At 36.2% G+C, this 12,412-nt stretch overlaps 1 protein-coding gene across 4 annotated transcripts in view; it reads right to left on the reverse strand.

The window, feature by feature from the left end:
- Atp7a (ATPase copper transporting alpha) overlaps positions 1–12,412 on the reverse strand; it is a 143,635-nt gene that overhangs the window by 11,606 nt on the left and 119,617 nt on the right. For all 4 annotated transcript variants that reach the window (XM_027922959.2, XM_071606043.1, XM_071606042.1 and 1 more), the window contains 4 exons: positions 12,136–12,270; positions 8,313–8,507; positions 6,615–6,797; positions 4,232–4,448 (listed from right to left, as the gene is read on the reverse strand). In XM_027922959.2, the coding sequence (XP_027778760.1) occupies positions 4,232–4,448; positions 6,615–6,797; positions 8,313–8,507; positions 12,136–12,270 (730 nt within the window). The remainder of the gene's footprint in view (positions 1–4,231; positions 4,449–6,614; positions 6,798–8,312; positions 8,508–12,135; positions 12,271–12,412) is intronic.

Genomic DNA, 12,412 nt, shown 5'->3' on the forward strand with positions numbered 1-12,412 from the left:
TCTGCACCTCCTGTGTCCATATAAATTACCATCCCTTCTATTCTTATAAACTGACTTTGTTCCAAATTTTAAGACCAACCTCTCCATTTGTGCATTAGATCCCCCTCTTTTGCTTATTTCAGAACATCTCTCCAACAATTCTCCCCTCTCCTTTTCTATCTCTGCTGCACATTGTCCTAACTTTAAAAACCCCTCTCAATATCACCTACTGCTTTAGCAACCATATTTCTCTGCCTGTATACACAGCAAAATTTCTCAAGTGTTCCTTATTGACTGTCTTCAATTCATATCTCCCATTCTTACATGAACCCACTTCAATAAAGTTTTTTAGATTTTTTTTAGTTCTAGATGGACACAATACCTTTATTTTATGCAGTGCTGAGGATTAAACCCAGTGCCTCACATGGGCTAGGCAAGTGCTCCACCACTAAGCGACACCCCCAGCCCCTCCAATAAAGTTTTTGCCTCTCCTATTCCAATGAATCATTTACACCCTACACCAGTGACCTTTACTCTAATAAACCTACTGGTTAATTCTCAACTATCATCCTACTTGTCCTATTAGTAGCATTTAACACAGTTGTTTACTCCCTCCTTTTGGAAATGCTTTATTTGCTTGGCTTCTAGAACACCACATTCTTGGGAATAACTCCTTGTTCAGCACTTTTCAGTCTTGGCTAATCCCTCCTCATCTCCCTGACCTCTTAATTTGTTGTGCATTGGGGTTCAGACTTTAGCACCTCCTTTGTGATCTTATCCAGTTTCGTGTCTTTAAATACTACTCATATCAACATTGTCCAAAGAACTTTCTATAATTATGGAAATGTTGTGTATCTGCTCTGTTTAATATAGTAGCCACTAACCCACACATCTGACTATTGAGCTCTGAATTGGGGCTACTAAGATTGAAGAGCTAAATTTTAAATTAAATCTTAATTTAAATAGTATCATATAACTAGTGGATACTGTACTGGACATCACAGATCTATAAGCAAATGACTCCTAAATTTATATGTATGACTCAGCCTATTTCTGACTCCTGTAGCCAGAAATTTTCATGTATACGACATCTCCACTTGAACATTTAATAGGTACTCAAATACATGTATAAAACTAATTTCTGATCATTTCTCCAATACTACCTCTCTTGTGGTCTTGCTCATCTTATTTAAAGGGTAACTCCATTCTTCCAACTGCTTAGGCCACAAACCACAACACAAATTTTGACTCTGGTTTCTCTCCTACCCCAGATATGCAACCTGTGAAAAAAATCTTTCAATTCTTCCTTCACGACACATTTAGAATCAGAACCTAGATGATGGTAACAGCCCAACAACTCATTTTCCAGCTTCTACCCTTGCCCCCAACTCTTATCTCCATAGTGTATTTTTACCAGAGCATCCAGAGTGACAATGTGAAAACATCAAGTCACATTCTGTCTCTTCCTCTACTCAAAACCCTTAAATAGCTTCCTAAGAGTAAAAACCAAACTCCTTATTTTTATTTATTTTTTGTGGTGCTGGGGATTGAACCTAGGGCCTTGTGCATGTGAGGCCAGCACTCTACCAACTGAGCTATATATCCCCAGGCCCCCAAACAGTCTTTTCAATGTCCTTACATGATCTAGTCCCATACTACCTCTCTGATCTTGTCTCCTACCCCTTTCCAATTCATTTATTCTGCTCTTGCCATACTGTTCTTGCCACTCCTCAAACAAATCAAGTACACTCCTGACTTAAGGCTTTCATACTTGCCATTCCTCCTCCCTTGAATGCTTATGTCATGGATATTCATATAGCTTTATGCCTCAACCCTTTCAGGTATCTGCTCAAACACCATCTTCTCAGTGAGGCCTACCCTGATCAGCCTATATAAAAATGGTACCCATGGGCTGGGGATATAGTTCACTCGGTAGAGTGCTTGCCTCATATGCACAAGGCCCTAGGTTCAATCTCCAGCACCACAAAAAAAAATGGTACCCACTAATCCCAGCATTCTCCATACCCTTTTCCCTGCTCATTTCCTTCCATGGCACGCTATCTCCATCATACTATATTTTCTGTTCTCGTGTGAGTGCGAGTGTGTGTGTGTGTGTGTGTGTGTGTGTGTGAGAGAGAGAGAGAGAGAGAGAGAGAGAGAGAGAGAGAGAGAAATAGATTGAATTAGAAATAAAATTTAACCCAGGGCCTTCCACATGTTAAGCACAAGTTCTACCACTGAGCTACACCCCCAGCCCTCTCTGCTGATTCTTTAGTGCCTTGAACAATCTGCTCAACAAAAACTGTTGAATGGTTTCCTATGTATCCGTGTTCTTGATTACAGAAGTCCACAGACAAATAATAAAAAGTCACAGACTAGTATAGATGGCTGGTGTATAAATAATTATTGTGTAGTCTATATAGTGCAAAAATGGAGATTAAGTACAATTATTATTTAAGAAAAGCAATTCTCTCTGTCAATATATGTCAGTCAGTGAAGAAAGAAGTGAGCTTGGTCTTGAAAGGTAATCGTAATTTCACCAGGTAAATGCTATTTGTGTGTAAGAATATTACATAGAGGAAATAGTAAGTGAAATTATCTAATAATCATGAAATGACACACTGTAAGGAGGAAACTAAGTAGTTAGGTATGGATGGAACATAGAGTACATGTGGAACAATGGAAAAGACAAAATGAGTGATATAGGGAGGCAGGAGACATAGCACAGGGAATAGATCTTGAACAAAGTCCAGAGACTCTGAGCTAAGGAGAGAAAGAACCATTGAATCTGGGATCCTGGGCTGGGTATATAGCTCAGTTGGTAGAGTGGAGTGCTTGCCTTGCATGTACAAGGCCCGGGGGTTCAATCCCCAGCACCACACATACACACACAAAATCTGGGATCCTTAACCAAGATCTATGGATGGGCTTCAAGGATACACATGAACCTCTTATAACGAACATATTGTAAAGGATAGATCCATAGCTTTCATTACATTCCTCCAAAAGATTCATGATTCACAAAATAGGTCATAAACCACTATAAAAGAGTCATGGGACAGAAAATGATATGATCATATCTGCATGTTAGCAAAATCGCTCAGGAATAAATGGGTGGAGAAGTAATGGCACACTTAGGTGGATAGATCATGTTTTAGAGGCAGAAAAAAGATCAGTGGGAAGCTCAGGAAATAGGCCTTGGCCAGAGATACAGGTTTTACAGTGGTAGTGAAGGCCTGTAAGTAGAGGAATAAATAATAGGCACGAATGAGACTGTACAGAGAAAGTATTAAAAATGAAAAAAATAAAAACAAATACATTCCTGAGGATATTCAATATTTGAAAGCAGAAGAAAAGATGAATTAAAGGAGGATTACAAGGTACAGCCAAGGATATGAGAGAGAATCTAGAGAAAGCAGGGTCATGGAATAAAGGGAGGAAAGAGTGTTAGAGAGGAATAAACATCATCAAATGTCTTAGTGAAGTCACATGGGATGAAGATGAAAAGTGACCACTGAAGAGGGCTCTGAGTGACCTAGAAAATATAGTTTCAGTAGTATGGATGGAATGGAAGCCAGATTACAATGAACTAAGGCATGATTCTGAATTGAATAAGTGAATTCAATGAATGAGCCTACTCATTCTCAAAGCTTAGATACAAAGGAAAGGAAAGAGTCTAGATGGGAATATAGTGATTTTGATGGGAGGAATATTCAAAGATACAGATTTTGGAGTGGTAATGGAAGCCTATAGACAAGAAGCTACTACAGAAAAAGAGTTGGAAAATGGAGAAGCAATGGAATATGACAGAGAAAGGTAAGTCCCTAAGGAATTAAGAGAGCATAGAATCTAGAGCAAAGATGAAGGAATTTGCTAGGCAAGACAAGGGACATCTCTTCCTATGAAAAAGGAATAATTTGGGCAAAAATAGAAAGAATGCATGCCCGAGAACCATAATTTTCTATTTGATAAATACAATAATTTGCAGTGGGGAATAGTCATAGTGAGAAATAAAAGAAGGATCACAGAAAAGCAACTAAAACTAGACCTGACCACCCTATAGTGGTGTCAATGAAAACAGTTAGGAAGTGTTCTTAAGTAAACTGAGTGAAGATATCATATGACCCATAGTAAAGAGAGAATGAAATCATGATGCCAAACTTTGTTTCTTATATAACAGTTCAGGGTTATAAAATTAGCCATTTGTTCATAACTGCACCATTATTTATACTACAAAGAAAAATTAGCTTACTTGAGAGCTGAGCATCAATAATCATGGAAGACGAAGTTGATGACTGTTCATTTCTTGCATCAATTTGAACCAGGGATGCATTTTTAATGTTATTTTCCTCTAACTTCCAGTTATTATTATGTAACAAGCCTTCAATATTGGTGACTTTACAGCTAATACCACAGCCTGGTACGACCTGGAAATCTATGCAGGTACCCAAGGTTTCAGTATCCAGCTCCTAACAAATAGAAACAGAAGAATTTCCTCTGTTGATCTGACAATCCAAGGTCATCCATTAGCAAGATCCAAGAATACTCCTGGTGAATTCTAAGTATTTTGAATAAAACTGTCATGTATCATTGCCTACTTGATAGTGGATTTTGATAAGAATAAAGAAACAGAGCATTGAGTATAACATACAAAGTTACAGGAGAGTCTCAAAATCCTTTGTTTTAATTTTACTGTCTCAAATTTGTAGAAAATATGGAAGCCCTGCTATTCTCTGCCATTTCCAATAGAGAATCACAAGTTAAATTTTTAATTCGCAATCAAGTCAGGTTTTCTATTCAGTGCAGGGCAAAGGGTAATAAAGAACAGGGCCTTTAATTACCAGAGTACACTATCATCTCATTCTGTGTCCTTAGTAAGCCTAAAGAATTCTGGGGGCCACCATTGTTTCCTGGCTCTTTATATCTTCATCCTGTCGTTTGATTTGAGTGTAAAGAAGCCAGTTAGTAAGAGGAAAGAACAAATGAAGAAATGGCAACACCAGTGATAAAATTGTCACATTTTAAGTGTAAAGTGAATGAGAGATAATTAATAAAGAATTTATACAAATCAATGAGAAAAAGACAGACCTATGGGGAAACAGGCAAAAGATACAGACAGGTTAGAGAAAAACAAATTCAAATGGCCAATAAACATAAAAAATGTTCAACCTTACTCATAATTAAAGAATGCAAAGCAAAGCATCAACAAGTAAATGTTTTTCATGTTAAATTGGAACAAAAATATCGGTAAGAATGTAGGGAAATGAGCAGCCATAACTTTGGGTGCTGGTATAATCTGGTAGAAACTCTTATATGGGCATTGGTAATATTCATCATATAGGTGTTTCTAATATTCATCAAAATTTAATTGCAAGCATCCTTTGATCTAGCAATTGCACTGAGAGGCATTTAACAGAGATGGACTTACAAAAGCTCATGAAGATGTACAGTGTACATTATAAGAGCCAAAAAAATCAATCATACAACAGAATAGTCCCTCAGAGTTATACAAAAGTACATACAAGAGGAAGTGAGGGGAAGGGGAAAAATAATACAAGGGGGACAAACGAATGTCAGTAAAGGGGGCAGAGAGAGAAGAGGGGAGGGGAGGGGAGGGGAGGGGAGAGGAGGGGAGGGGGGATAGTAGAGGATAGGAAAGACAGCAGAATACAACAGACACTAGTATGGCAATATGTAAATCAATGGATGTGTAACTGATGTGATTCTGCAATCTGTATATGGGGTAAAAATGGGAGCTCATAACCCACTTGAATCAAATTGTGAAATATGATATATCAAGAACTATGTAATGTTTTGAACAGCCAACAATAAAAAATTAAAAAAAAAATAAATAAAAAAAAATAAAAATATTAAAAAAAAAAAAAAAAACAATATGATACAGAAAATTCATGTAACCAAATAAAAAGCAAGGTATCAAAGACTGGTCATTGTATGGCCTTTGTATGTAAAGTTTTGAAAAATGATAAATATAAATAGGTTTGTTTATGCACTAAAAATGGTTAATGAGCCCAATGCAATGGTCTGTAGGTATAAACTCAGCTACTCAGGGGCCTGAGACAGGAGGAGCACTTGAGCCCAAGAATTAGGAACCAGTCTGGGAATCACAGGGAGACTCTATCTCTTTAAAAAAAAATGGCTAACAGGTGCACACCTTTGTAAATAAACCCAAAATTATTAACCATGTACTTTAAAAAGATGAATTTTATACTATATGATTTATCTCTTAATAAAGTTGTCATTAAAAATGACTGGAGGAGATTAACAGCTGTTAAATTTTGGAGAGAAAAATTATGGAAGGGGGAAGGAAATGGGGTTTTCGCTTTTTATTATGTAATTCACTGAACTATTTGAATTTTCCTATCATAAATATATATTTCTTCTACTTTAATTTTTAGTGTAAACAGGGGTTATCTATGTGGTAGGATTATAGTTGAGTTTTGTTTTCTTCTTTATATGTGCCTGTGTGAAGAAAATAAGACATGTATGGTTAAATGAAAAAATACAAGTCTTTTAGCCTCCTATCAACTATATAGCTAAACTATAGCCAAACACCAGTCTAGATTTGGCTTGTGTAGTTTCTGCAGGAGTGACTGTAAAAGAGAAAAAAATCATACCTGCTTGCAGTATTTGGTTACAGCTGCTCCTATAGGGTGTTCACTGTTACTTTCAGCAGTCCCCACAATGGCTAGGATCTTATTACGTGATATCCTATTACTTTCCACTAGAACCTTTACTTGGTTCACTACTGGGGTTCCATGGGTAATGGTTCCAGTCTTATCGAATACCACTACCTTTACCTGTAAGAAAATTAAAAATACAATGCATCTATGACTTGATAATCCTTAACATCACCTTTCCAGAAATGAGAAAATACTTACTTTGACAAACAGATTACTATTTTGTTTTGTATAGACTGACTTTTGACTTAATTTGACTTCATGGTCTTTGGGAAAACAAAAAGGAAAGAAAAGGAAAAACTGTTTAATACTGCTAAATGTCTGAGAATACATGATTAAACAATCAGAGCTAATTGTTAAGGGTTGACTGTTAATAGGTAATTAAGAGGCCTCTGGCGCCTCCAGGGAAAACACAAAGGCTTTCAATACTAATGAATTATAGATCCGTTGGGGAAATCTGGGCAGTATACAGATGATTATAAGAAAATAGTTAAGTAATTACGCTGCGATGAGTGCCAGTAAAGACTAGCTGTGTTGCTTTGGCTTGATTTGAGACTTGGGCTGAGAAGAGAAAGCTCAGGGAACCAAAGTGGGAAACTCAGCCCACAATGGAAAAGGGAAGAATCTGGAATTCCAGAACACACGCACCTCACTGTAAACGCAAGATAAGAACCTTGAAAAACAATAGCTCAAGGAACAAAGATTAAAGAGAAATGAATATTAAATACAAAGCATGATTCTGGACAAGAGAAAATATAGCTATAAAGGGCATTATTGAGACAATTGAGGAAACTGGAACATGGGTGTAGATAATAGTATCATATCAATATTAATTTCTTGATTTTGATAATTGTACTGTGGTTACATAAAGGAGTGTCTTTGTTCTTCAGAAAGGTGCCCATCACCTGCAGCAAAGGTTGTATGGTTCTCTATCCTAGTCCTGCAACTTTAAATTTGGAATTATACCAAAATAAAAACATTTCTGTGAAAATGGCCTGTATTCACTGGCTAGATACAGTTCCAGATTTCTTCTATATTTATTGCATGCATCTGTATATACTTTATATCCTCATATTAGTAGAAATGTGTGTATTTATTTATTTATTTATTTATGAATGAAATGTGGTTTTAATTGAAGTCAAATAGCCTTAATTGAGATTATGAAATCCTAATATGAGACAGATCAGGGACACAATTATATTTCTGAAGTCATGGCTTAGAACTGCCAGCTGGTGGCAGCAAAGGCAAAGAAAGTGCATTGTAAAGGCAGATGCAAGTTAATGCTGAAGAACATAAACAGGGGGTCACACACAAATGCATTAGAAGCCTGCTAATCTTTGGCAAATTTTCCCAAGTAAATACTTATTCCATCTTCCTGCCCTAAAGACTTGTCTAGACTGAGCTGGTATAAGGCTACAGGTTTCCCACATCAGTCTGCTCTAAGAAAATAAATCTGAAGTATTTTTAGAGATCTTCAATAACTAAAGCCAATCTGAAGCAGAACCAAAACACTTTTCTACCTCAACCATCAGAACAGTCCAAGAAAAAACTCAGCTTATGAACTACGTGGAAATAATTTAGGACTCTCTTCTCAAGTTTGGATGGGGCAATTTGTAGTTCTGGGAACTGCCTTACCTTATGAGCCATCTCCAATGGCTCTCCACCTTTGATAAGTATACCATTTTGAGCACCTACTCCTGTACCCACCATCACAGCAGTTGGAGTGGCCAGTCCCAGTGAACAGGGACATGCAATACACAAAACTGTGATAGAGGCTTGGAAAGCAAAGCGTATTATCGTTTCTGTTCGGGAGATACTTCTATTGTAGCCCTTTAGAAGAAAGGTATAAATTTTGGTTAATTGATTTAAAGCTGTTCAAAAGCAAAGAAACAAAGCTTAGCCCGTTTAAATAAGACAACAATGTTAAAGTTACATATCCTACCTAGATACCAACATATATGTTTTGGTTACTAGTAAGAAATTTTTTCTTTCATGAATATAATAGTGACATAACTGATAAATAAGTACTAAACTCAAGATTTCATTTTTTATTACTCCAGCATTACAAACTATGGAGTGAATATAAAAGAAGACAAAACTCCACTTTTTTTCTTTTTTTTTTTTCTTCTTCTTCTTTCTTTTTTCTTCCCCATATGAAGACTGAGTGTTCATATTATGAACTTTCAGGAATAGCTATAAACATGGGGCATGATTCTCAATAAATGTGATTCTGAACAAATAGAATTCTAGTCCTCTGCATGCTAAGATCATAAATCTGGGGCTGGGGATATAGCTCAGCTGATAGAGTGATTGCCTTACATGCACAAGGCCCTGGGTTCAATTCCCAGCACCACACACCCACACACACACACACACACACACACACACACACACCAAAAAAAGATCATAAATCTGCCTTTTACACTATTCTTTAAAGACAATGAAAAAAACTCACCTGGCATGTCAAGGTATTTAAATCATATTTCAACAAAATTCTTTCAGATGTAACAATGTGAACTGAGCTTATGCCCTAGTTGAGCTCCTAGTAACACCGAGTGCTCATGTGGGGAAATATGATTAGCAGTTTTAGGCAAAATCTCTGAGGACCCACGGAATTCATGAGAAAAATTCCTGAAGAACACACATTCTAAAATATTTTCCAACAATCTTTTTTTAAATTTTTTTAGTTGTAGTTGGACACAATACCTTTATTTTATTTATTTATTTTTATGTGGTATTGAGGATGGAACCCATTGCCTTGCATGTGCTAGGTGAGCACTCTACCACTGAGCCACAACCCTAGCCCCCTTCCAATAATCTTACTGTTAATTGTGCACTTAACCAAGATGGATAGCTTAAACAAATATTTTCATATTATGTACACATATGTTATACCAATAAATGATGTACCCATATGATGTACTAATGACTGAAACATAAAATAGATACACAGTTGTTATGATTCTATTTTTTGTTTTGTTTTGGGTTGGTTTTGGTACCAGGGAATGAACTCAGGGGCACTCAGCCACTGAGCCACATCCCCAACCCTTTTTTAGATTTTATTTAGAGACAGGGTCTCGCTGAGTTGCTTAGTGCCTTGCTTTTGCTGAGGCTGGCTTTGAATTCTCAATCCTCCTGCCTCAGCCTCCCAAGCTGCTGGGATTACAGCCATGTGCCACCATGTCCAGCTATTTTTTTATACCAGGGACACTTAACCACTGAGCTATACCCCCAGCCCTTTTTTATTTTGAGACAGGATCTGAGTTGCTCAGGGCCTCACTAAGTTGCTAAGGCTAGCCTTGAGTTCATAAACCTCCTGCCTCAGCCCCCTGAGTTACTTGGGATTTCAGGTGTGTGCCCCCACACCTACTTTTACTTTTTCTTTAACTGAAGGGACAAAAAGTATAAAACAGTGTACAGCATGGCATTTAAAAAAATAAAACAAAGTAAATCTTTCTTAAAGTGTTAGGGTTTTTAACTAAGTTCTTAAATATTCATCCAACAATAGATCTATATAGAAATGAAATTGGAAAAGATTTTCAAAGATATCTAGTGTTACGCTTTCATGTATATCATATATGTATGTTTTCACATATGTTATGTTTTAACTAATACTAATTATAATTCTACAATGTAGGTATTATTATCTCTATTGTATAGCTAAGAAAATGGAAGATTACAGAAGTGATTTAAATTTATATACCTAATTTGAGGCACAGAGCAAGTCTACTTTATCACTTTACAACAACAAACTTTAGAGATCATCTGAAGTTTTTCTAATGTATCTATATAGTCTTTTGTGAAAACAAAATCACGCCAGAAACAAGACTAAGTATAAAATGCAAAAGTTCAATACTTCCTTTTGGAAAAATCACAAAGCATAATGAAAATTTTTTTCCAAAAGGAAATCTTTTATGTTTATATAAAAGCAAGTTTATTCTCATGAGTCTCCCACTCCATCCCCTTAAAAATACAGTAGGTTCCACTTATCTGTGGTTTGAGTTATTAGCAGTTTGAGAATACTGTGATCCAAAAATATTAGGTGGAACCAGGCATGATGGCACATGCCTATAATCCCAGAAGCTCGGGAGGCTGAGGCAGGAGGATTACGAGTTCAAAGCCAGCCTCAGCAAATTAAGAACCCCTGCGTCCCATCCCCAGTACAAGAAAAAAAAGATTATATATATGAAAATTATAGAATAAATAATATGTAAGTTTTAAATTGCATGCCATTCTGAGTAGCCTGATGAAATTTCATTCTGTCCCACTGGGATATGAATTATCCCTTTGCTCAGCATATCAATGCTAAATACTACTCACCCATTAGTCACTTAGTAGCTTTCTCTCAGTTATCTGAACAACTGTTGAGGTATTGCAGTATTTGTGTTCAAGTAGTCCTTCTTCTTTTAATATTTATTTTTTAGATTTAGGTGGACACAATATCTTTATTTTACATTTATGTGGTGCCGAGGATCAAACCCAGTATCTCATGCATGCTAGGTGAGTGCTCTACCTTTGAGCCACAACCCCAGACTAAGTAGTCCTTCTTTTATTTAATAATGTCCCCAAAGTTCAACAATATGATGTTGACAATTTGAATATGACAAAGAGATGTCATAAGTGCTTCCTTTAGGTGAAAAGGTGAAAGTTCTTGACAATAAGGAAAGAAAAAAATTATGCTCAGGTTGCTAAGATCTACTATAAAAATGAATCATCTACTAGTGAAACTGTGAAGGAAGAAAAATAATACAGGCTAAACTAGTTGCATATCAAACTGCAAAGTTATAGTCACAGTACACGATAAGTACTTAGTTAATATAAAAAAGGCATTAAATTTGTGTGTGTATATTATATATATTCACACACACATATATATAATTTTCATTCATATATATATATATATATATTTTCATTCATATATATATGTGTGTGTGTGTGTGTGTATATATATATATATATATGAATGAAAATTATATATATAGTGTTTGGTACTATCTGTGCTCTTTCAGGCATCTACTGAGTAGGGTCTTAAAACATGTTCCTTGGAGAGAAGTAGATACTAGAGTAGTGGTAATTTTTCTTTTTTTTTTTTGGAACTGGGGATTCAAGATTCAACCCACATCCCCAGCCCTATTTTGTATTTTATTTAGAAAAAGGGTCTCACTGAGTTGCTTAGTGCCTCACTGTTGCTGAGGCTAGCTTTGAACTCATGATCCTCCTGCCTCAGCCTCCCAAGCTACTGAGATTATAGGCATGTGCCACCATACCCAGCCAATACCCTTTACCCATTTTTTTTTCTTTTTGGAGCCAGGCCTTATGCATGCCAGGTAAGCAAGCATTCTACCACTGATCTATACTCCCAGCCCATACTGGTAATTTTATAAGTTATGTCCACATAATTACTTCTGCAAAAGACTCACAAATGGTTTTGCATAATGAGTTGTTCCAAGTCACTTACAGGAAAGTAGGTTTCCACAATTTCAAAATTCAGAAATCCAATTATAATCCATACCAAGAGGGTAGCAATGGAAACAAATACGATAAAAGGAACAAAATAGCCACTGAGTTTGTCTGCAAACTGCTGGATAGGAGCCTAGAATTAAAAATCATAACAATAATAATTATTATTTTATCTCAAAGTCTCCTTTCCTGATACTGAATACAGAAAATTTTTTCAGTAGTTAGCACAGATAGAAATATCTTAATAAACTCCATAACCATTCAACAAAAATAAT

Source organism: Marmota flaviventris, chromosome X, assembly GCF_047511675.1.
Source record: "Marmota flaviventris isolate mMarFla1 chromosome X, mMarFla1.hap1, whole genome shotgun sequence".
Lineage (NCBI taxonomy): Eukaryota > Metazoa > Chordata > Mammalia > Rodentia > Sciuridae > Marmota > Marmota flaviventris.